We start from the raw sequence: 26,405 nt of genomic DNA on the forward strand, positions 1-26,405 counted from the left end.
GGCAAGCACTTTAGATCAGTCTGCTCTATGTGTATGTATAGCAGAAATGAGTCATCAGCACAGCAGCCTCTTAAAAACTGACTTTTTCCAAATCTTCTGACGCTGGGTTCACACCAGCTTTTGGGTCTCCGCATGCAGAAGACGGAAATCTGTCATTCCAAGTCCGGCCGTGAGTGTTTTATGCTCTCCACGGCTAAACCATTTTTTTTTTTTTTTTAACTGGACGCAAAGTCCTGCATGTCCGACTTTGTGTCCAGTTAAAAAAAACAAACAAAAAAAACAACTTTCGCTGCGAAGAGCAGAAGGCGCTCACGGCCGGACATTTTTCAAACTTATTCAAATGGGTTTGAAACATGACTGCAGGTTTCCGTCTCCTGCCCAGTTTTGTGCAGGAAACGGAAACCTGCAGAACGGAGACCCGGGGCGCAGATGTGAACGAGCCCTGAGTCCATTTACATACAAAAGGTAGGCGTGAAATAGACTTTCTAAAGGCTATGCAAGGATGCAAGCCACTGTAACTGCCAAAGTATAGTATACATCCTCGTAAAGTGCCATAGGCACACTCAATCTGCCAGTGTCAGAAAGTTTTTAAATGTCAGGAACATATGGATATATATATATATAATATATATATAATATATATATATATATATATATATATATATATATATATATATATATATATATATATATATAATTTTATTTTTCTAATTCTCTTTTTCTGCTTTGGAAGGATATTGTCCAGTTACCCTTTTTCTGGTACATGTGTAGTAGAGTTAACCTGAGGTTGGTTAAATTGATTCAGTATGATCTTTAACCCCTTAAGGACACAGCCCAAATGTATGTTAAGGACCAGGCCTATTTTTTCAAAATTGACATGTGTCACTTTAAATGGCAATAATTTTGAGACGCTTTAACTTACACAAGTGATTTTGAGAATGTTTTCTCGTAACACATTATACTTCATGTTAGTGGTAAACACTAATCAATATTTTTGTATTTACTTATTAAAAAAATAGGAAATTTGATGGAAATTTGGAAAAAATTGCAATTTTCAAAATGTGAAATTCTCTGTTTTTCAGGCAGATAGTTATACCACCCAAATACAGTAATAAATATTATCTCCCATATCTCTGCTTTATATCGGCATCATCTTTTGATTGTATTTTAATTTTATTTTGGACGTTATAAGGCTTACAAGTGTAACAGCGATTTTCCAGATTTACAAGAAATGTAACTTTGTTTTTTTTTGTTTTACACTTTATTTAAAAAAAACCAAAACTTTTTTACATTGTTTTATTTGTGCTGCAAGCACACTAGAACCAGTGATCAGAGAGGATCTCTGGTTCTATACTAACTACAGACTGCAATACACGTGTATTGCAGTCTATAGAGGAAGCTAGCTATGCAGATGCATAGACTAGCTTCCCCTCGTCCTGGCATCCAAGGGGTTAACCCTCCCCCCATCGGAGCTCGCTCCGATGGGGGGAGGGATTAAGGAGCAGCGTGTAGCTGTAAATTACAGCTCACACAGACTCCTGCTGCCTGCAACATGCTTTATAGCCCGGCCAAACCCCTAGGGTGCCATGATCACTATGGATCATGGCACCTTAAGGGTTAAACAGCGGGGGTCGGTGCAATCACCGTCCCTGCTGCTACAGGGGAAGCCTGGCTGTCAGATACAGCCGGCCTCCCGTGGAGATCGCACGGGCTCTGCTTCTGAGCCCGTGCGATCTCAATCACGTACAGGTACGTGGGAATGCGGGAACTAACCACATTCCCTGACGTACAGGTACGTGATTTAGCGTTAAGGGGTTAATCCTAGAAAACGACACAAAACAATGAAAAGTCATTGCAAAATGTTAATGCAATGACTTTTCATTGGTTTATATTGTCTTCTGTGATAAGAGATAATGCTGCAGAAGTGCGGGATAACTCTGCTACATCTGTACGTTTTACATGTTTTTATTTTAGCTCCGGAAACAGCGATTCACATATTTGTTTAAACATTTATAGTTTGGTTAACTAAGGGATTGTCCCGATATGGCAGTCAGCAGCATCTTTAGAATTGGGTCTGAGCAATTCTAAACTATATTTTGTCCCTTTACCAGCCAGTGTCCTGAGAGCACCTTTTGGGACAAGGGCAGATTACCTTGTGTCCTGGTCATTGTTACATCATATTTTTTTGACGACCATTTCCTTTTCATAGCTACTGGTACATTATCCTCAATGTCTTAAGGATCAGTTTCCAGTAATTTATTGCTGTTCCTGGTAATATTTACATCCTGAAAACTGTCTCTGACCACAGCCCTGTAAGTAAACGGACTGCCTGGTACATCCTTTCATACAGCAAATGTACTTTGTGTATTGATGCAGTAAAAGACATTTCCCAGAGTTAACAGCAATTTGTAAATAAAATCTAAAATGTTATTAGTATTCTTTATATTTTCCTGTTCTTCTCCACTGTTGATACTTCAGCGTTTTTTGTGTCTTTGCCTGTCAGACGACCTCTGTTAACTTCAGTACAAGAAAACAATAGTAGATCACTCACCAGAAGAAGAAAAGTTATGTAGACACTTACAAGTCATAATACTATGCATGTAACCAGCTAGTTAATTCAATGCAACAATAGGATGATGGACTTTTTCACAACCATATCGTTTTGCTTTTTGTTTTAGTATGAAAGATTTTAATACTTAGAGGACTTTTCTCCAATCTCCAATAAGTGCAGTATATTTTAATAGGCTCTGCTCCATTGATTCCAGAATAGTTGGAATTTTTTCATTAGCCCCCACCATTCCCAAGCAATCTATGCCTTTAGTTGTCTGATATGCTATTTAGGCTCTGTACTGTCAGGAGGGTGGTGTCTAGCAGGGGGTGCGATTCTGAGATCTGACACTGGCTGCCTCTGATTGAGGCTCTGAATCACACCCCCTGCCTGACATTGCCTTTCTGACATTACAAAGCTTACATAGCGCATCACACTGCAAAACTAACTGCACTTGTTTCTCAGGAATGGTGGGGACTAGCTAAAAAATTCCATCTGCAAAATATGGAGCTGATCCTGTTCTTTTCCATATTTGTGGTACAGGCTAGTTCATAAAAGTATTTATTTTGCAGTTCCTTGATTTACATATGGACGTATGGAGGGAAAGCAGAGGGAAAAACAGTTGTCTGTTTTTATATTCCTTTGCTGTAGTAAGATATAAGCACAGATTGTACTTCTGTTTGCTTTATCACACACAAGGGCCCTCCACCCACCTGAGAACAAAATTCTCACATTGTGATAAGACATTAGGAAGGGTGGAGTGCATCAGACAAATATGGGTATAATATTTGATTAGATAAGGTCTTGTGTATGTAAGAATTAGAGGCTGCTTACTTGTTGGACTGCATAGACAGTATTTGTATGTGGTAAGTCTGTAATAATATATGTTTAATAAATGTGAAGCCTTGGTAACATGAAGAAATGTTTTATATCCATTATTTATAATCCAGTGTAGGCGGCATCATATAGATCCTTCTCAATAATTGTAGATACAAAAGTATTGTCAAAAATACTAGCAGGTAGATTAACGTTACTATAACCTCACGTTAAGATAACCAAAATGGATTAGTCAAAGGCAGATGTGGGGTAAAAAATATCAGGAAAGCATTTGCACTCTTTGTCTGGGCCAGGACATAGATTACTAAATAAAATGGTAATGGTGTGATAATGTGACATGGCCCTGACTCATCATGATACGTAGGGGGTAAAGGTATAGGTGGAGGACTCCTTAAGGCAATATTAGGGATGTACTGTATAGTAAGGTGTATGCTCAGGTTACTGTCACAAGGTTTAAGTTTTATGGATGTTCACTTTTCCTGCTACTATTAATTTCTGGCTTTAGGCATTAGCAAGAAATATTTTGCGAAATACTTGGATGAAGGGAATAGTGAAAATGTTTATTATACCCCTTGCTAATTTCCTTGCATGTAGTTTCCACAATAGGGTCATTTGTTGGGGGGTTTCTACTGTTCTCGTACCTCTGGGGCTCTGCAAATGCAGCATGGTGCCTGAAAATGATTCCAGCAGATTGTTCCCAACAGCAGTTTGCAACCACATGTGCTCAGGAGAAACTGTGTAACAAAAAAAAGTGGGATATAATCCTTTAACTCCTTGTGAATGTGTACATTTTAGGTGTAAATGGGATGATGATGATGGATGATTTATTTATTTTCATCTCTCTCTCTCTCTCTCTCTCTCTCTCTCTCTCTCTCTCTCTCTCTCTATATATATATATATATATATATATATATATATATATATATCTATATATATATATATATCTATATATATATATATATATATATATATATATATATATATATATATATATAATATATATATTAAAAAAAGGATAAACAGGTTATCTTTTGTACGAATAGATGCCATAAAATATGTCTGGGTGAAAATGGAGGAGAGTATGGCAGATGCAGTAGTAAGGGAGTTGGGTGGGTGGGGGGGGAAGGTACATATAGAGAATTATATTATTTAGCATTGTAATGTGTGTATGTATGTGTATGTGTGTGTGTGTGTATATATATATATATATATATATATATATATATATATATATTATATTTTTGTATGATATAGATATATATCTGTATCTTAGTTTCCTGTATAGTATCCTATATATATGTTCTCATGCTTTATGTTCCACACTTTTAGTTTTGGCTGGATTGATAAAATGCATAAAAAAAACACCTTTCTTTTCCTTAGGTTTACATTACACGCAAACTTTTTTTTTTTTGTCTGCTTTTCCTATAGTTTTTTTTCCCACCAAAGCTAGAAATGGATCCAGCTAGTGTATGACTACAGAATGGTGGTGTTAACTCTAAAAGTTAAAGCGGTTGTCTGGCTCATAATTTTGTTGTTTACGAGTGTTGCTACTGGGATATAAACATGAGAAACAAGTACTTGTCTCTGGGCTGAACTCATTCCTTGCGCTGTGATTGTGATTGTTCTGGCATCTCAGCAGCTCACTGGGATGCCATATAATGAGTGTGTTGTTGGCGTTGATGATCCGCGTGCTCCGGGGTTTTGGCACCTCTCAAGCTGGCCTGCCGCTGAACTTGTTTCTTGCACTGTACCTGTGATTGTTCAGGCATCTAAGCACCTCGCTGGAACGTCCTATAATGAGTGTGTTGTTGGTTTAGATGATTCGCCTGTTTCGGCAGCTGTCAAGCTGGCCTGCCGCTTAACTCATTCCTCCAGCTATGCCCATGATTGTTTCGGTATCTCAGCAGCTTGCTGGGAAGCCATATAATGAGCATGCTGTTGGCGTGGATGATCCCCCTTAGCTCCGCTTGAGTAGAACTCTGTTGACTTCTGGCTACCTTCATAGCTCTCGTTGTTTGTTTGCAGAAAATTAGATTTTCTTTTTCCAGGCATGTTGAAAATTAGCAAACTGCCAATTTGGGTTAAAGGTGTTTGCCATGTCAGTTTGTCATCAGTGCCTGAAGCAGATCAGATAATATGCAAATGTATGTACAAACACCACTGAGGGTTAGCTTAGTGTTTACACAGAGAGATAACAGCCCTGGCTTTCTCAGAAGCTGAGATAAGAGCAGTGTAATATAGTATATGAACATTAATTCATAACAGTCATGAAGCCATGTGATTTACCGGGATAAAAAGTAGCCTATGTGTTAATCGGGGTTACAATCTATGTACTTGCCAAATTTCATTCAAATCCGTTCAGCCGTTTTTGCATGATTTTTTATAATATTAGTAGGATAGGAGGATGGTAGGATAGGATTAGTAGGATATATATATATATATATATATATATATATATATATATATATATTATACACAGTCCTATGAAAAAGTTTGGGCACCCCTATTAATCTTAATCATTTTTAGTTCTAAATATTTTGGTGTTTGTTGGACACAGTAATATTTCAGGATTGAAATGAGGTTTATTGTACTAACAGAAAATGTGTAATATGCATTAAACCAAAATTTGACCAGTGCAAAAGTATGGGCACCTCAACAGAAAAGTGACATTAATATTTCGTAGATCCTCCTTTTGCAAAGATAACAGCCTCTAGTCGCTTCCTGTAGCTTTTAATCAGATCCTGGATGAAGGTATTTTGGACCATTCCTCTTTACAAAACAATTCAAGTTCAGTTAAGTTTGATGGTCGCCGACCATGGACAGCCCAAATCATCCCACAGATGTTCAATGATATTCAGGTCTGGGGACTGGGATGGCCATTCCAGAACATTGTAATTGTTGCTCTGCATGAATGCCTGAGTCGATTTAGAGCGGTGTTTTGGATCATTATCTTGCTGAAATATCCATCCTCAATGTAACTTCAACTTCCTCACTGATTCTTGAACATTATTCTCAAGAATCTGCTGATGCTGAGTGGAATCCATGCGACCCTCAACTTTAACAAGATTCCCGGTGCCGGCATTGGCCACACAGCCCCAAAGCATGGTGGAAACTCCACCAAATTTTACAGTGGGTAGCAAGTGTTCTTTTTGGAATGCTGTTTTTTTTTGGACGCCATGCATAACACCTTTTTGTATGACCAAACAACTCAATCTTTGTTTCATCAGTCCACAGGATCTTCTTCCAAAATGAAGCTGGCTTGTCCATATGTGCTTTTGCATACCTCAGGCGACTCTATTTGTGGCGTACGTGCAGAAACGGCTTCTTTCTCATCACTCTGCCATACAGCTTCTCCTTGTGCAAAGTGCGCTGTATTGTTGACCGATGCACAGTGACACCATCTGCAGCAAGATGATGCTGCAGCTCTTTGGAGGTGGTCTGTGGATTGTCCTTGACTGTTCTCTCCATTCTTCTTCTCTGCCTTTCTGATATTTTTCTTGGCCTGCCACTTCTGGGCTTAACAAGAACTGTCCATGTGGTCTTCCATTTCCTTACTATGTTCCTCACAGTGGAAACTGACAGGTTAAATCTCTGAGACAAGTTTTTGTATCCTTCCCCTGAACAACTATGTTGAACAATCTTTGTTTTCAGATCATTTGAGAGCGGGCTGTCCATGCTTGGCCACCATCAAACTTAACTGAACTTGAATTGTTTTGTAAAGAGGAATGGTCCAAAATACCTTCATCCAGGATCCAGGAACTGATTAAAAGCTACAGGAAGCGACTAGAGGCTGTTATCTTTGCAAAAGGAGGATCTGCTAAATATTAATGTCACTTTTCTGTTGAGGTGCCCATACTTTTGCACCGGTCAAATTTTGGTTTAATGCATATTACACATTTTCTGTTAGTACAATAAACCTCATTTCAATCCTGAAATATTACTGTGTCCATCAGTTATTAGATATATCAAACTGAAATGGCTGCTGCAAACACCAAAATATTTACAACTAAAAATGATTAAGATTAATAGGGGTGCCCAAACTTTTTCATAGGACTGTGTGTGTGTGTGTGTGTGTGTGTGTGTGTATATATATATATATATATATATATATATATATATATATATATATATATGTGTATATATATATATATATATATATATATATATATATATATATATATATATATATATATATATGTATGTATGGATAAATGGTAGTTACATGCTGTCAGCTCCTGTAACAGTTGACGATACTGCTAGCATCCATATCATGGTGAATATACAGGATAGTCAGTCGGCGCTGCTGATCAGAAAAGGAGGGAATGCCCTGCCAATATCTTTGAGCAATTAGCGATGATTTTCTGGAAGGTATGTTCAAGGATGGTTCTTTATTGCGAATATGGTTATCTGGCACAGTGAATACGCTGTTGGAATTGAATTTGCTTTCTAACACTTAGTTTTTGCTCCATTTGGTAGCCTTTACAATCCAGATAGAGGTTCAGCCTACTGTTTATTATGGCATCAGGCCAGATCATGGAGCATATTACTAGAAGACCGTACTTCTGAGATGTGGCTTCTTGAGGAGGGTGGAATAGTTAAACTGAGATGAATTTTTACCGTGTTTCCATACTATGAAAGTAACTGAAAACCTTATATTTCCTGATGGGATCCAACACAAGTATGTCAACAATTCAGGACTTCAGTTAGCGTCGGATATTTAGCAATATATCAGCCAGTGTATGTGTAGATGACAGAATCCGTAGCAAACAAACCATAAAAAAAATTCTAAAAACATTAGAGGCCACATAAACCACTTGAGATGCCGATTTGATTTTCCTGTTTAAGGTATAAGATTTACCATAGACATCAGTAGAAAACATTGTCATGTTAAGCACCAGCTGCAGATTTCTGTGTATAGTAGCCGCCAAGCTACTAAATATGTCCAGTCCTAATGTAAAGTAGATATATGCAGTGTGTGTATATATACTCTTCTTGAACCTTGTATATACCACCTCCTTTTGCGTATTGGGTGATTTTTATTAACCTTCTTTAGAAGGTCATAAAACTAGATAAATTCAACCTCAAACAGACTGAAGCCAAAATGGAAAACCAGTGTGTGAAAAACACTACATCCACTGAATCGATAGCATTTAGCAGCAATGACTTGAAGTAATCCTTTTCCGTATGACTTTGTGTTTCCCATCATTCTTGAAGAGTTTTGTCCCACTCTTTACAACATTGCTTTTCTTTTCTAGCCGTTCTGTTGTAGATTTGCTGGTGTGCTTTTGATCTCCTGTTAGATGGCAGAGTTGTGTACATGGCCTTCTATTTGACTCTAGAATACTTTGGTATACAGAAGTGTTCACGGCAAACTGAACGGCACTAATGAAAAAAGGTGAAAGATAACTAAAACATAACTTTTAATATTTTTTAAAATGAGGATAAAAACCCATGTTATGTAATGATTAGAAAAAATCCCCAACACCTGTTGCTGGCTATTAAATATAATATGGCAGGCTATTGCTAATAAACAAATTGGAAGCCGTTGGCGAATTCTTAAAAATGTTCCGTAAAACACAAAATGTGCGTATTTGTAAAAGCAGTAACTCCTAGTAAAAGCATTATAACCATGATATCGCCATAACCGGAATGACCCGCCGGAGAAAGTTGTCATATTTTTAATGCAAATCTAATCTCCTGGATGGAATTAGGAGAACAGAGTGCACTCTGTATACTACCCTATAGAGGGTGGCATCCTTAACATCATGAACGACTCAGTTATAAAGTCTTTTAATCATAATGTGGATTTAATTGCTTAAATCCACATTATGATTAAAAGACTTTATAACTGAGTCATTCATGATGTTAAGGATGCCGCCCTCTATAGGGTGGTGTACAGAGTGCACGCTGTTCTCCTAATTCCATCTAGGAGATTAGATTTGCATATTTTTTACCCATAATCCCTAGCAGAGCAGGAATGACTTGTAAGTCTCCGTACTGCCTATGTAGGCGAACACTCTCCCTAATATGAACGAGTGCCCCCATACCCTATTTTTAATGCAACACCGTAAAAACAAAGTGCAAAAAATGATGAAGAAAATGTTGTTTTTTTAGAATGAAGAAAAAAGCCCCCCCCAAGAACATTAATAAAAGCTGATGGAAACATTATATATCCCAAGTTAAAGTACAACTCATCACAGAACTCGAAGTGCATTTCTACAACCTTTTATTTGGTTAGGAATATACAGTATTTTCTCAGATTTATGCCCAGTGAATGCACCTTTTTATATTTTGTATTGTGGGGGGACACTTTGCATAATACGCGATCCAAAGTGAAATGAAAGGCAGCTGTACAGGAGTTTTCTTTCATCTATTTTTACCTTTGCTCGGTCACTGTTCTCACCATTGCAGATTTATCTCATGGCATAGCACAAAAGGTTGTACCTGTTCTGCTGTTAGTTTAGCAATCTGGGGATGTTTTCTGTAGTTACAGAAATATCTACAGTCAGTCGCGGCCCATCAAAGTCGATACCTTTGAGGAGTAAGGCTATATTTTGGATGGTGAAAATTCATGTTTTCTTCTCAACCTTTTTCATTTATATCCGCATTCATTTAGGCTGTCAAATAGCAAAGTTTTATATTTTGGCTTCGAAAAGTATGTCTAAAAGTTACAGAATATATTTTTGGTATAACTAAAGTACTGAAATAAGATTTACAACTGTATACGATATATAAATCTTATTGAACTAAACCTAGATTACATTAGAAATTGGCATTATATTGTCAATTGAAACTTTAAGGCTAAACATTCCAGTATTTTCTGCTACGACTAAACTCTGGCATTTACAGTATGTGGGGCCCCAGCCTAATAGGGCAATCGCTTTCTATAAATCTGCACCCAGTCTTACTTTTTGACTGTTGCAGATGTGGTTTGTTGCAGTTTTTACCACAAATGCTAGGTTCACACCTGTGTTCAGGCTTCTGTTCTCCGGGTCCACTTGGGGACCTGAAAAACGGAAACCCAAACCCAATTGTCATCACTGTAAAAATAAATAAATAACAGGCAGATTTTGGTAATAGTAGTGATAATTTTCAAGGGGTTGTCCCATGAAAAGTATCCTATCTATACTGCTAGATTATGTGGATTTAAGACTTATCAAAACTGCTTTGTTTGGCCGCTATCTTAATTTATTCACTTCATTGTTGACACTGCGTTTCTATGGCCACTGGGCTTATCTGCTCATTTCCCAAGTGATGCAGCTGCCTGCTCTCAGGAGGGGAGGGAGGGGCTGACAAGCAATGGAGCTCCTCAGATAGGGGAGGGGGGAGGATAGTGCTCTGGGATTACTGTGCTGTCTATCTTCAGCTTTTCCGCTTATCGTTTAATTGAATTTGGCTGATGAGGACTGAGATAAGGAGTCAGTTACCGCTGTATGTAATGCAAGCTGACTCAAATCCAGTTCTGCTACATCAGTTTCCACATCAGCTTTATACTGTGGTAATGCATTTACAACCAATCCCTCATTACTGACTGCAAACATAGCAGATAGCAGAGCAAGTGAAACCCTGCCCACCAATGTGCCGAGAAATCCAGGAAGTGAAGAGAGCACAGAGCCTTGCAGGCTGCAGAACAAGAGTTATGGGAATACCCCTTTTAAGTGGTTATTTTTTCTTTTTTTGCCTGTGTGTGCTTCTCCACACAGAAGACATAGGATCTAACTACTGTGAGCTGTACCCAAGTGCGCTGAAACTAGTGAAAGGAGATTAATGATAGATAAAAAAAAATAAATAAATCAGCTGCAGTGTAGGTAAGTAAATTTTAGATATTATGATCAAACATTAAGACTAAAAATAACATCGACTCAAGTAAACCTTTGTCCAAGTGTGAGCAATTCTCCATCAAAGCTGAGCTTAGCATCTTGCAATTTAATTTCAAGTACACTATTTTATTAAAATGTTGCTCGGAAGATTTCCTAGAAATTAATCTTCTGCCTTCAGTAAGGGATACTTTCGTATTTGTGCTGCTAAATAAAGAAGGGATTCTTAAGGAAGAAGGTAATTACATTTATCCTTGTAGCAAATATAATCGAAATAAGTCTACTGTATAGACAGTTTGTCAGTCAAGAATCTCAGCAGGTTGGCGTAACCATGCCCCATCCATCTGTTCAGATTCTGAAGGTATTACTCAGCTCCTGATGGTGATATAAAACGATGCAGGAGACTGGAGCAGCCAAACGTCATGGCACTCTCATGAATACTGAAGATTCACATCCAGAGTAAGATCAGGCTGTGACTATTTTTAGAACCTCCCAGTTCAGCCGCATGTATATGCATTATTGGACAACAAATATATTTTAAAGTTTTCAATTTAAAGCGTACCTCCTAGTTATAAATGGCTTTTTGTAAATGAATAGTACATGTGAAAACAAGAAACTTAGTATTATATCTCTTTATGGAGGTCTGTCTCCTTCACCTTTTATTTACGCTACAGTCACACCTACGTTCGGGTTTCCATTCGAGGGGTACCCCCAAATGGAAACGTAAACTGCTTTAAAAAATAAAGCAGTTATCCATGGAAAACCACAGACCCCTTAGATTATAACTCTGTCCACCAGGTTTCCACACGATTTCCGTCAAAAAGGCGTGAAAAATTCAAAGAGAAAAGCGCTGCTTGCAGGACTTTTCGCTTCACATTTTTAAAGCAGAATGGGGAATGGAATCCCCAGGTGGAATGCAGGTGTGAACCTAGCCTTAGCTATTCTGCTCATCTTCAATCTGCCTGCTTGTTTAAGTGTTATCTGTTTCTGTGTTCAGGCTCTCACCCAGATCTCTATGGAGCATGGAGGGGATGAGTAATATTCTCCTGTTTTTATGCTCCATTCTGTGTACTAGTAGGCTCTTATCTAAAACCTAGCAGTGGGGAAAACAAAAAGTAATAGTGTAACAGCAAAAGTTATTTGAATGTCTTTTCTAATCCATTTCCCTCTTGATAGACTAATATCAAGAAAGTAACCGCCTGAAGAGCAGAGAAGAAAATACATTTCTTTAATAAACTATATTACAAGGGTTTTTTGGTTTTGTTTTTTTAAATATTCACCTGTATTCATTTCTGAAAAGTTACTTATAACTGGAGGTACACTTTTAAGAGCCCAGTTATTCTTCAGAACATTTGATGATATTAAATGCTTTGAAAGAAGCTCTCATGTGTTAGGGGGCGTTCACACTACCGTCTGTGTCCGACAGGTAGTGTCCGCTCAAAATCTGTCACGGACATTAGGAGCGGACACTAGCTGTGTCCGTGACACCTGTCATTTATTTAAATGGGCATCGGGTGCGTTCTTTTGCACTCTGTGCCCTTCCTTCCCTGTCCGCATGTAAAGATGTCCGACTTCTCAAGCGGACAGAAAAACCCGACGTAGGGTTCTTCTTTTGTTTTTTTTTTAACTTTGTGTAATAGCTCCCTTTTTAAGGGGGTTACATGGAGACACAAAACACTAACAATATGACCCCCGATTTTTTTTTTTCTTAAATGTGGGCTCTTTTACTCATTCACCCATCAATAACGATCAGGGAGTAGTATCTTTTTATTCTTTTTATTATTTATGATGACATGACCCTACTAAAGTTCCTGAACGCAGTGAGGGTAATGGATAATGTTTGAGCCTCCTGTGAGTGTTGCGTCATGTAATCACACTCAAGTCCCCATTCTGAATTACAGTCCAACCAACCCCTTACTTCACTTACGTCATGTGAACTGTGATGATCTGATACCAACAGGAGGTTCAAACACCCCCTCACTGCCCACAATCACATGACTGGGGCAGTGGAGTCATGTTGTCACCATAACTGAATGAAAGCCTATTTGCTTCTTCATCAAAATTAGGAATGTAATTATCCTGGAAGTAATGGCTCATTCTTTATTCCTAGAGAACTCCTTATAACATTCCATAGAATGTACTGGCAAGATGGAAGAAAGTTTCACAATCTGGTAAAAATGACACATTATGTATATATTTTGTGGTGGAGTATGATCACAGTGATACCAAATTTAGGCTAAGACCCCACATTGCGTCCAGCAGCAAAAAAGTGTGACAGGAAAACTGTGTTATCAATGCATCGCATTTTTTTCTATAGCGCTTTTCACAAAGTTTGCAGAGGTTTCTTCTGCGTACTTTGTTATATCTATAAGGAATCCGCTGGTGCTTCTTTAGATATAATTGACATGCTGCAATTAACAAAATCACAATGGTTTTGGAGGCTGCAGCATGTTTTTTTACTGGCACTGTGGGATGGGATTCGCTAGAATCCCATCCACTCCACAGTGCCTGTAAGGGCTAGTTCACACGGGGGGCAATGAGGCAGATTTTGGCAGCAGATTTCGCCTCAAAATCTGCCTCCATACAATGGTGGTCTATGGAGACTGCTAGCTCTCGTTTTTCTGCTAGCAGTTTTTTGCTGCTAGCAGAAAAGACGCTTCATGACCTTTCTTCAGGCGGATTCCGCCTGAGGAAAGCAATAGAAGTGAATGGGAGGTGGAAAACGCCTAGCGTTTTTTTTTTTTTACAGTCCATGCATTTTAGGGGAGGGGAAAACCACTTGCTGTTTTCTGAAACAGTTTTTACCAAAAACTGCTCCAGAAAACGCTCCAAAAAACGCCTCAAGGTCAAAAACCAGCTTCTTTAAATAGGAAGCGTTTTTTTTTCGGGACCAAAATAAGCCAGGCGGTTTTTATGTGCAATCTAGCCCTAAACTGACTTGGCCTTACATAGTTTATCAGGTTTTCATTGCCTAAAATTTTATTGTGTGTTTGTGTATAATAAATATATATATATATATATATATATATATATATATATATATATATATATATATATATAATTTGTTAAAAAATGTCAAAAATTTTAGTCTCCATATTGTGAGGCCTTCAAAGATAAATGATAGTTAGTGATTAGTCATATAATCAGTCGGCTTTCAAACAAAAATATGTTGGTTACATTACAAACAATGTAGCATCCCTTATACAAGTATACATACAGTATCTTTGTAAAAGACGACATAATGTCAGTACCTATAGGAACAGTATATTTTGTGCTCTGGATTATTTGGTTTTCCAGACCAACTGGTGCCAGATTAATTGAATCTTACTGTACTGATAGATTTGATATTCTACTTGGTGTTGATTTATTTTCTGAACCCTACGTCTGCTCCTGCTTTATTCTGCCACAGAGAAATTCTGTTATACAGGGTTGTAACTGGTCTCTTTCACAGGTCAATTCCACCGTAAAGCATTATTGATTTTAGTGATGTTTTGTGATGCTAGGTCCTACCTGCATTGCATTAAATTTTGTTTAGAAAGCATCCCCGAAACGAAGATCATAGGGTTAGTTTTCTACCAAGACCCTCAGCTGAAATCCAAGATACTGACTGCAAGTGGTCAATTACTCCTTAGTATATGTTTAGTGATATAGGATATCTGTATGTATGTAGTGAGTCTTCCAGAATGAGCCTCTCTCCACTTGTAGAAGAAGGAATCCATATTATTCACTTTTTAAGCCAAATTTTCCTTTTTACACTTATTTTGTCTTTGCCTTCCGAGTGCTATCTTTTTTTTTTTTTTTTTTTTTTTTTTTTTTTTTTTTTTTAATAATATAAAGCTAGCATTTAAAATTACATGTAGCCTATGGAGAGACTACAATAAATAAATAAAAATAGGAGTGAGGAACAAGATTGCAATTTTACTATCGGGTTTTATTTTATGGCATTCACTGAATGGTAAAAGGAAGACTATCATGTAGCGTATCGAAGAGGTTGAATAGACAGCTCCATAAATGTATGACCTATTGCAGGAAACTGTTAAAAGAAACCTAAATCGGAGCTGTCAGTCTATCTACTCGGAGGCTAAGAGTCATCTAGCCTGGCCCCAATGTACTGCATTTGTACTCTGCGTGTATATGGCTCTTGATTGTGCGATTTTTCTTTTTACCGAAGAATATGAAACAAAAAATGACAGCTGTACATGAGATTACTGTATTGTTAGAATAGATTATTCCATTGTTTTGAGAGTTCAATGCTTTTTAAGGATATTCAGAAAGGTTTAAGATAATTTGTATATAAAATGATTAATCACAAGAAAAGGATAAAGAAGTAAAATTTCAGAATTGCCGTCCTGATTAAAGCTTTCTTTTTTTTTTATTCCTTCCCTGTTTATGTGGTGCGGACAATTGCAGAGCAGTTTGTTAGATGTAAAAATGAATGTCTTCACTAGTGTGTTGACATAATAGACGTTTAGGGCGAGTTCACACAGGGGCAAGGAGGCGGATTTTGACAGCAGATTTCACCTCAAAATCCACCTCCATACAATGGTGGTCTATGGAGAGGTCTACTAGCGGAAAAAAGAAGCACGCTGCCCTTTCATCAGGCGGTAGCAACCTTCGAAGTCGGCCCATTTATTTGAGCTGACTCTGAAGGGAGAAACCGCGACGGTCGTGGCAGGCGGGTTTTGACCCGAGAGTGACGCGGCTCTCCGCGTCACTCTGTGCCAAAATCTGCCCCACCGCCCCCCGTGTGAATGAGCCCTAAGATAGACCGTACAATTGATCCCAGATATTTTGACACTCCACTTGCATTGCATACAAAATTCCCATTCTACTTTCTTGTTTCTCCCCTACTTTATGGAGCACTCCCATTTCTATCAAAAGTTAAAAATTCTCAGTATGTACAAGTCATTGAGTTATTGCATATTCTGTGGCAGTTCTATTGTGGTATTTTTTTTAATTTTTTTTTTAATTTTTATATTTCTGCATTAACATACAATTATCAGGGCTTAATTTTTTTTGTGTTAAATTGTGTACATTCTAATGGCACCGTTTAATATTCTATTCAGTGTACTAGGGAACTGGGAGAAAAATAAGAATAGGGTGGATTTATTTTTTTTAAAAAAAAAATTTTACATTCTACGTATTAAAGTATACACAGATGTACAGTGTGATGGCAGATTGTCTCTATCATAAACTTGCATGTGGTGCAGGAGATTGTCCCCTTACCCTGCTGTCACTGCAGTGTGTGACAACTTCTTTACAATCTCTGAATGGCAGTACGCTCTCCATTTTTTAGGCTTTCCAGGCATCCCTCTGTGGGTATCTCCTACTCAACTAGCTGGCTGTTGGGAAATCTGGCAAATTGGGTCTTCCATTGGTGGACTTGCAAGCCGATTTGTATATTCATAAAAAAGATGAGCATCTCTCATTGATTTTTCAGTTTGTGGTCACAAAGGTAGGTTTGTAGGTTAGACTTCCTTTCATCTCTTACTGTGCTCAAACCTATAACTGGTAAAAAGATGCAGTACACTCAGCAATGCAGTATGGTTCAACAAAAGGGCTAGAAACGAAATGCTAATGTCTAGGAGCACCTCACGCTTTTGGAGATGCTGTCTGAACTAGAAATATTCCGAATTGTCTTGAGTCTCCTTTAGTGAATGTAGAACTGAAATGAAGGGTATGTATTGTACACCTTTTTGTACGCTTATTACCGCCTCATTCTGCACCCAACTAGCATTGTGCATGCTGTGAAGTTCTCCACTCCAAAGATGACTTTGATTTCGGGCATTTAATTAATCAAATGCCCTGGTCAAAGGCAAATTCTCCCGTGGTTTAGTTGTGAGAGCTGACCCTTTAACTCGGCAGCCAGGAACCTTAAGAAGGCAACTATGCCAGCCACAGTATTGTAGCTTTTGAATCCTGACTGGAGTAATATTGCAATTTATGGCATAAGCAAAAAAAATAAAAATAAAAATAAAAAAATATAGTTTTTAAAAACCTTAAACTATAAATTGTCCCCTTTTCCTAGATCATCTATAAATATAATTAAGAGTAAACATAAACTCATTAGACATCCCCATGTTTGAAAATGCCATTAACTATTAAAATGTAAAAACATTTGTTCCATTTGGTAAACACTGTAGCTGAATAAAAAATCTAAAACACAGGGTTTGGTTTTTTTCCCGGTGCGTCATCTTCTTCCAAAAAAATTAACTAATCTAAACATCATACCTTCCATGAAAAAAACACTTTTATACAACTAAATACACTAAACTTTAAAAAAAAAAAAAAAAAGTTATGGTTGTCAGGGAATGGCAACTCATAGAATTTTTTTGTTTTTCTATTCTAAATATTCTAAAGGCTAAAAAACAAACAAAAAACCCCATATAAATATGGTATCGTGGAGATTGTACCGACCCGGAGAATGAAGCTGCATGTAATTTTTACGACTTTGTGATGGCTATAAAAACAAAACTTGTAAGTAAATTAATGGATTTTTTTTTTTTTTTTTAAATGCCACACCATAATTTTTTTCCAGCTTCCAAGTACATTGTACAGAATATTAAGAGGTACAATTTGTCTTGCAATAAAACAAGCTCTCATTTGACTAAAAACGAACACTCAAAAAATATATGTGCGTCCCATAAGGCTTAATTAAACACAGTAAAGAAATTTTTTTAGTCCAAAGTGCATAAATTTCAAAAATGAAGAAAAAAGTTAAAACTGTATTTATACTAAATATCATGAGTTAAACTATTCATGTGAATGAGACACAGAGTTGATAGGCAAACCACACATGGTGTGGTTATTCTTAATGGTGGTCACACTTACAGGCTTAAGCCCCAAGTTGCAGAAATGCAGTTGTTTTTGTTTCAGATTTTGCTGCGGTTTTTTTGAGCCAAAGGGTCATTCCATATCAAGTGATCCAAATATGAATATTTTTTTACCTGACGTCGCTAGATTTTTTTTTTTTTTTTTCTGAAGTATTTTAATTATGGATGAAAGGTTTTGAATTTTTTTTTTTTTTTTTTTTTTTTTTTTTTTTTTGTACATCAGTTAATTTTTAACAGACTTATAAAGTTTCAAGAGCACGAATTTTGGCCTGGTATGACTTTACATTTTTTTGTCATGTCTCAGGATAGAATTGCTAAAGAGGTGGGAGAGGCATCATTTTTCTCAGAATGGTACCGGCTTTCATTTGATATGTCACAAGACTATGTTTCTTTACATTTTGTTTTGGAGAAATCAGATTCAAAATTTTGATGCGCAATTGTGAAAAAAACGTATGCTTTAAAGTTGTGAAAAAATGCATTTTTGTTACTTGTGTTCTTGGTTATTGGTTATACTTGTACAGGGATTCAACTAGGGACCAAATTGGGATTTTTTTTTTTTTTTTTTTTTTTTTTAAAAAGCCTCGAATTGATTTTATGTTTGTGAGTTTCTTCCTTTTTTTTTTCTTTTCAAATTACAACTTATTGAATTCAACATTTATATGCAACAAACAAGAAACACAAAAGACGAATACTGTAAGTGCCAGAATAAATACATCTTAATCATTATAACACAACTTGCTCAGCATTTTCAACCTGAATGCATTGAACAAACCAAAGGAAAAAAGGTGATCATATCTTCAAGTGTGATATTCTAATCATATATAATAGTCTCATCCTAATTATATGTTAAAGGGGCTCTATCATTGGAAAAAGTCATTTATAACTAATCACATCCTTGCATAGACTTTAGAAAGGCTATTCCACACCTACCTTATGTATGTAAATCGCCTCAGTAGATTTTGACTAAGTCAGTTTTTATTCAAATGCTAATTAGCTTCTCTGTGCACTCTGGAAGTCTCTTTGTGCACTGTTTGCTGTATACACAGCATAGAGAGGAGAGCTGGCTGATAACTTCCTGTGCACGCTGGAACTTAGCATATTGATAAAAACGGACTTATTCACACACTATTTACATACAAATGGAATAGCCTTTCTAAAGCCTATGCAAGGATGTGCTTAGTTAAAAATGACTTTTGCCAATGATAGAGCCCCTTTAACAAGATTAATAAAAACCAATATTTTTAACACCTATACTATACTTGTACATGTAAGGGCTCGTTCACATCTCTGCCCAGTCTCCGTTCATGCAGGTTTCCGTTTCCTGCACAAAACTGAGCAGGAGACGGAAACCTGCAGGACTCTTTCATATCCATTCATTTGAATGGGCTTGAAAGATGTCCGGCCGTGAGCGCCGGTGAGCGTTTTATACTCTCCGCCACAAAACCGTTTTTTTAAAAAAAAAATCGGACACAGAATCGGACATGCAGTACTCTGTGTCCGGTTTAAAAAACAAAACGGTTTGGCGGCAGAGCGCATAAAACGCTCACCGGCGCACATGGCCAGATCCGGTCTGACAGCTTTCCGTCTTCTGCATGCAGAAGACGGAAAGCTAAGAACGGACTCCGGGCGCTAGTGTGAACCTAGCGTAACAATTTTTTATTATATCACTAAACATATCATTTATGACGTGTTTAAGAAGAATAGTACAGTAGTTAAAGCCTCGTTCTATAAAATATGCAGTAATCAAACAATTAATGGAATGGTTGTAAACTGTTTTTTTTTAATCATCAATTTCTCCCTTCTAGTGGGTGAAATGTAATCTTGTCCATAAGCGCTTACTAGCAATGTCAGAGTATGTCCGGCCTGTCATGGTGTTCGGCTCCACCTGACTTAATATCTGATTTTTGTTAACTTTTAAAATGTCTGGTTTTCTGGATACACAAAGGATGGCGCTGGATGAGAAGAATGCAAAAAAGTCAATTCTGCGTCTTCATTTTCACAGTCTTTGGAGAGTCCAGTAGCAGCCACCAGCGCTGATCATATTCATAGGTCACATAACCAGTTATGTCATCCATTGCCAATCTTGTGCCACCTTCTACCACTTCATGGACTTCACTGTCATTGCTGAATGAAAAAATCAGATATCCACTGTAATAGTTATGTTTTAAAAAATGATCCCTTCGTGATCCCAAATTGAATTTTGGTACAGATGTGGCTAGGAGCATAGCAGGCACATTTGCAATTTTCAAAACTTTTTTTTTCTTTCGGAAATGCGTTCACATGGGTAAAATATTAACAAAGATACTATGACAGATCTGGTGAAAGCCTGTACAATTGTGAGCAGAATGGTGTTTATCTTGTTGCTCTCTTTTTCTAGCCTGAGCTATGAGGAGAAATGTAAAGGCAGGCAGCACCGAAATTCGCACTTTATCTGAATTTTGAAAATCAATTAAAAAAAAAAAAACCCATCTAGAATTATTTTTCTTCACATTTTGCATTCTCTGACACACTATTACCAAATAAAATCTGAAAAGAATTAAAAAATATAGAGGTAAAAATTAGAGTTGAGCGAAAAGTGTTCGAAATGCAGTATCGAATCCCTCGCTCCATAGGAATGAATGGGAGCGGCCGCACGCCGGCTGCCGAAGCTTAACCCCTTGCAGTTCGCCTGCTCCCATTCATTCCTATGGGAGCGAGGTATTCGAAACTGGAATTTCGAATAGTATTTGCTCATCTCTAGTAAAAATCATTGGTTCACTTTACATGGAATGACCCCAAAGAGCCGAGCGTGGCTACAAAAGGAATGGAAAATAAATATGAAGTTCTTATATTTCTCCCTTCTGCTAAATCCACTCGTGGCTTTGATTCAAACAACCGCAGCAAAATCTGCAACAGAAAAAGCTGCATTTCTGCAACGTGAGGCCTTAGCCACAGACTGGACAACACACACAGGTGTACGCGGAGAGCTGGGTGGAGTCCTTTATTTCTAAACACGAGAACTACAACTATGAAAGCCTGATAATGGACCGCGGACAGCTGATACATCTATGGTTCATCTATTTTTCCTGCATCTACATGAAGTGTTTTTTTTGTAATATATAGGAGTTTGTGAGAGACCGTGGCATATACCTTTCCTGTGCTCAGGGGTCTTGAAAGTGTTAATGGTGACTCTGTATTCTGTTATATTTGTAGCACTTGCTGGCACAGCATTGTGACCTTGAAGTAGTCCTCTAGCCAGTGGAGCATACCCTGGAATAGACAAGAATAAGATTTGTCATCACAGACAAAGGCTGTATCCTGGGTCACCTCTTTATTACGACTGGGGAAAAACAAATTGTTTGAATAAATGGAATTTGCTCTCTTCCTTTTAAAGCACAAGTGACATCCTACTTTCCCAGCAGTAAGGAAAGCAATAAGTTGCCATGGAAAGCTATTTAATCTCGTGTATGCAGCTTGCACCAGAAATAAGTTTTGTAAATACCCGCATTTCCATTACGGCTCGGCTTCTCACTTGAAGGTAATCACGTTCCTAATTGTAAGTAGTGTATTGTTTCTTTTGGTGTAGCTTAGGGTTTATGGTATATCGATCGGCTAGAGTTATAAGCATTCTCATTCCAGTGCTAATTAAAGGGGTCTTCCTATCTTGGCAATCCTATTTAATATGGTAATCGATGTAAAAATATTTTTATGAATCAATAGAAACGTTTCAAAAATGTTAGATTTTCCTGTTGGATATCAGTCCCCAGCCAGGGTACCCTTCTTATTTGGCAGCCATTGTTATGGCCAATGCCACAGCCAAGCGGTAGCGCATGCACTTGTGCAGTCGTATCACTTAATTTTCTAAGGCGGCTGGTCAGCACCTCAGGAACGCATATGCTAGGAGGGTGCGCAGTGGTTCCATGTCGGCCATCTCTCTACCATGACTTTATTTTTAAATACAGCGGAGGAAATCTGAAAGGGTGGAGATGAGACTGGCCCCATTTATAAAGCATAAAAGAAAGGGGTTATCTGATTTTTACTATTTATGGCCCCCTCAGATCTGATATTGAGGTCTTATCTGTGGAATAGGCCATCACTACTAGCAACTGGATAAGCCTTATATTAATACAGTTGCATCTAATAAACTTTGTTGTATGTCTTATGTTTTTTTTGTTTAGTTTTGTTCCTTTGGGTGGTATTTTTGTGTGGTGCCCTTCTTACTTTATCCATAAGTGATCTTCTGAGATTTCTGAAAGAAAGTTGTAAAATGTAGAAGTGTTTTTTAAAATAGCTAGACTTTCCTATAAAAAAAATAAAAAAAAATAAAGAAAAATTTAAAAAAAAAAACAAAAAACAAACTCAAAACCCATTAGTTGTTTCTGAATCATGAAATAATTGGACTGAAAAAAATGAATTTAAAAATATTTAACCCATGATGTGAACACAATAGTGGGAAAATTATTCAAAATGGCGGAATGATAATTTTTCTCTATTCATCTCTCCAAAAAAATTTAAATAAGCTGATCAGACTGCTGGAAATAGTTTTCTGTGCGTCTTTTGGCCACCTTTCCCGGGCAGTGGGTCCTGGCTTTCAACTTTTGCATCCAATTGTCAAGCTATGCAATGCACACGGAGCTATGACATATATAACGGGAATCCCCGACACATGACACTAGACAGGATTGTTCCTGCAGCATGTGGATGCGATTTTACTGCTGTTACTCTTCACTGTCTGTTATCCACCAATGATTTCTCAGTGTCCCCCGGCCTCTGAATAGAATACCTATTTCACTTCCCAGGGATCAATTATACAGATCCACCAAGTGTAGCAGATGACCCAATAAAATTTTGTTCCTGAACACTTTGTTCCACAATTCTTAGGGAACATTCACACTACAACGATAGACTCCTCTGTAATGTAAACCACAGGATGGACACTTTCTTCCATAAAAAGTCCTGCATGTGAGAAAAATGAAAAACTCGGAAGAAAGATTGTCATGTTTAACATGGGAAAGTATGCAGATGGACACCACTATAACTGATGAGAGCTATAAACATAAATAATTGTAGTGTGAACCTACCCTTAGGGTATTTTCATTGCAACATGTCAGAGATGCAATGTTTACACTACACCTGCATATTGCAAGCAATGTACCTAGTGATTGTATATATGCTGGCTCCTTATAGAGTCTGTACAATGAATAAGTGAATTACCTGCCTGCCATACAATACTTGCTGCCTGCTGTTATGTAATATTCTGACGACATGTTCATGTGGAATACAAGTGCTTTGATGATTCCTTTCTTGTGGCATTTACACAGCTTGTTATAATCTCTCCTTTATCATTTCTATTATGTTCTATTATTTTGTCCTTTCTTGAACGGTTCTTCCTTAACACAATTAATGTTAGGTTTGGTCGGCCAGGAGTTGAGTGCTATTGCCAGCATGACAGTGGTTCTTCAGTAATCCAGCTTCAGTTCCTGATTAATGAGGTTAGTGAAATCACTTTAATCTCTCCTCTGACATCACTGGCTCATGCGGCTCTTCTCTCCTTCCTTTCCTATTGTCCTTTTGTTATCTGTTACTTTTGTACCATAAATATATGTATGTATCTAAAGAGATTCCTTGTATACTACATACATTCCTTTTAGTCTCTACCTTCAAATAGAAATAAATATAAGGCCTGGTTAATACACTGTGTTGCACTAGTAACTCTGACCAGTAATGAATACTAATGAGCATAATATCAAATTAATTCATTGCTCCTGTTTTATAACCTGACACACATGTATTATAAGTGACATATGCTGCATTATATATTTAAAGGGATCCTATCATTCAGACGATATTTTTTCTAAGTACCACGTCGGAATAGCCTTTAGCCGTATTTTTCTCATACCTTTCGTTGTCTTCTCTGCGCCGCCGTTCGCCAACAATCCCGGTTCTTGTCGGTATGTAAATTAGCTCTCTCGCAGCACTGGGGGCGGGCCTCAGCGCTCAGACAGCACTGGGGGCGGCCCCAATGCTGCGAGAGAACTCTCCAGCGCTGCCTCCATCTTCGTCAGGAACGGCCTCTTCATTTTCTTCTTCCAGTAGTGTCTTCTTACTTCTAGGCCTCGGGCAGAGTAGACTGCACATGCCCACAGTCCCCAAGAAAATGGCCGCTTACAATACTATGCAAGCGGCCATTTTCTTGTGACCTATGGGCTTGTGCAGTCTGCTCTGCCGAAGGCCTTAGAAATTACAAGCCACCGCCGGAAGAAGAGGCTGAAGATGACGCTGCTGAAGAAGAGGAGGCAGTGCTGGAGAGCTCCATGCAAAATCTCACCCCGTGGGGTCAAAATGATCACAAGAACGGTGAGCAAAGATCCCAGAACCATGCGGGGGGACCTAATGAATGAACTGCAGAGAGCTGGGACCAATGTTATAAAGTCTACCATCAGTAACACACTACTACGCCGCCAGGGACTCAGATCCTGCAGTGCCAGACGTGTCCCACTGCTTAAGCCAGTACATGTCTGGGCCCGTCTGAAGTTTGCTAGAGAGCATTTGGATGATCCAGAAGAGTATTGGGAGAATGTCCTATGGTCTGATGAAACCAAACTGGAACTATTTGGTAGAAACACAACTTTTCGTGTTTGGAGGAAAAAGAATACTGAGTTGCATCCATCAAACACCATACCTACTGTAAAGCATGGGGGTGGAAACATCATGCTTTGGGGCTGTTTCTCTGCAAAGGGGCCAGGACGACTGATCCGGGTACATGAAAGAATGAATGGGGCCATGTATCGTGAGATTTTGAGTGCAAACTTCCTTCCATCAGCAAGGGCATTGAAGATGAAACGTGGCTGGGTCTTTCAACATGACAATGATCCAAAGCACACCGCCAGGGCAACGAAGGAGTGACTTTGTAAGAAGCATTTCAAGGTCCTGCAGTGGCCTAGCCAGTCTCCAGATCTCAACCCTATAGAAAACCTTTGGAGGGAGTTGAAAGTCCGTGTTGCCAAGCGACATCCCCAAAACATCACTGCTCTAGAGGAGATCTGCATGGAGGAATGGGCCAACATACCAACAACAGAGTGTGCCAACCTTGTGAAGACTTACAGAAAACGTTTGACCTCTGTCATTGCCAACAAAGGATATATAACAAAGTATTGAGATGAAATTTTGTTACTGACCAAATACTTATTTTCCACCATAATTTGCAAATAAATTCTTACAAAATCAGACAATGTGATTTTCTGGATTTGTTTTCTCATTTTGTCTCTCATGGTTGAGGTCTACCTATGATGTAAATTACAGACGCCTCTCATCTTTTTAAGTGGTGGAACTTGCACTATTGGTGACTGACTAAATACTTTTTTGCCCCACTGTGTGTGTGTGTGTGTGTGTATATATATATATATATATATATATATATATATATATATATATATATATATATATATATATTATTCAGTTTGGACTTAGAAGTCCAGTAGGCGTTTCCATTACAGCCTTCCCCTGTCATTGAGTGTGTGGTAGCAACATTTGCTCCATAATATGCTGCCCACAGATTGAACTGCAAGCTCTGAAAATGTCCATAAAGATAGAAGAAAAAATGTAAAATAAAAAAAAAATATATATATATATACACACATACACATACATACACACACACACACACACACACACACACGACTCCATTTTTATGATGAGTGGGGGTCCTAGCAGTGGAGGCCCCAGCGATAAGACACTGTTCAAGGGCAACCTCTCTAAAAGGGACCGAATGCAATCACAGTTATTTTTAATTGTTGCTGTAATTAGACTACCAAAGACTGACCGTGGTTCACACTATATGGCCCCCATGATGAGGAACCAAATACCCTTCAAGAAGAACCATTCAAACCTATGTATGCATTTATGTAAAAGAGACCAATGAATGGATTACTCTTTAATTCAAAACATTCTGTTGCATTAGAAGTTCACAACTAATGTGGCCATACAGAATAGACTGTAGTGCAAAACCCAAAGTAAAAGATACAATTTTTGTTCATGCAGTTTTATTCATGCATTTTCCTAGGGTGCCACAAAGACTAAGAATGTGGGCAGCGTGGTAGATCAGTGGTTAACATTGTTGCCTTGCAGAGATGGAGTTCTGAATTTGCGTTCAGCCAACGACAACATCTGCATGGAGTTTGTATGTTCTCCCTGTGTTTGCGTGGGTTTCCTCCCACACTCCAAAAGACATAGTGATAGAGAATTCAGATGGTGAGCTCCACTTGAGTCAGTGAGTGATGTCAATATCTATAAAGTGCCGCGGATTGTTTGTGCTATATAAGTAACATATGCTATCGTTTCCAGACATACAAGCATACCATTTTACCATGCTGTATTTCCTGACTCTATCTA

General features: G+C 38.0%; 1 protein-coding gene across 4 annotated transcripts in view; it reads left to right on the forward strand.

Annotated features, from left to right (window-relative positions):
• STXBP5 (syntaxin binding protein 5) overlaps positions 1-26,405 on the forward strand; it is a 338,787-nt gene that overhangs the window by 62,453 nt on the left and 249,929 nt on the right. For all 4 annotated transcript variants that reach the window (XM_075267641.1, XM_075267643.1, XM_075267642.1 and 1 more), the window contains exon 3: positions 23,425-23,506. In XM_075267641.1, the coding sequence (XP_075123742.1) occupies positions 23,425-23,506 (82 nt within the window). The remainder of the gene's footprint in view (positions 1-23,424; positions 23,507-26,405) is intronic.

This window comes from Leptodactylus fuscus, chromosome 3 (assembly GCF_031893055.1).
Source record: "Leptodactylus fuscus isolate aLepFus1 chromosome 3, aLepFus1.hap2, whole genome shotgun sequence".
In the NCBI taxonomy this organism is placed as follows: domain Eukaryota; kingdom Metazoa; phylum Chordata; class Amphibia; order Anura; family Leptodactylidae; genus Leptodactylus; species Leptodactylus fuscus.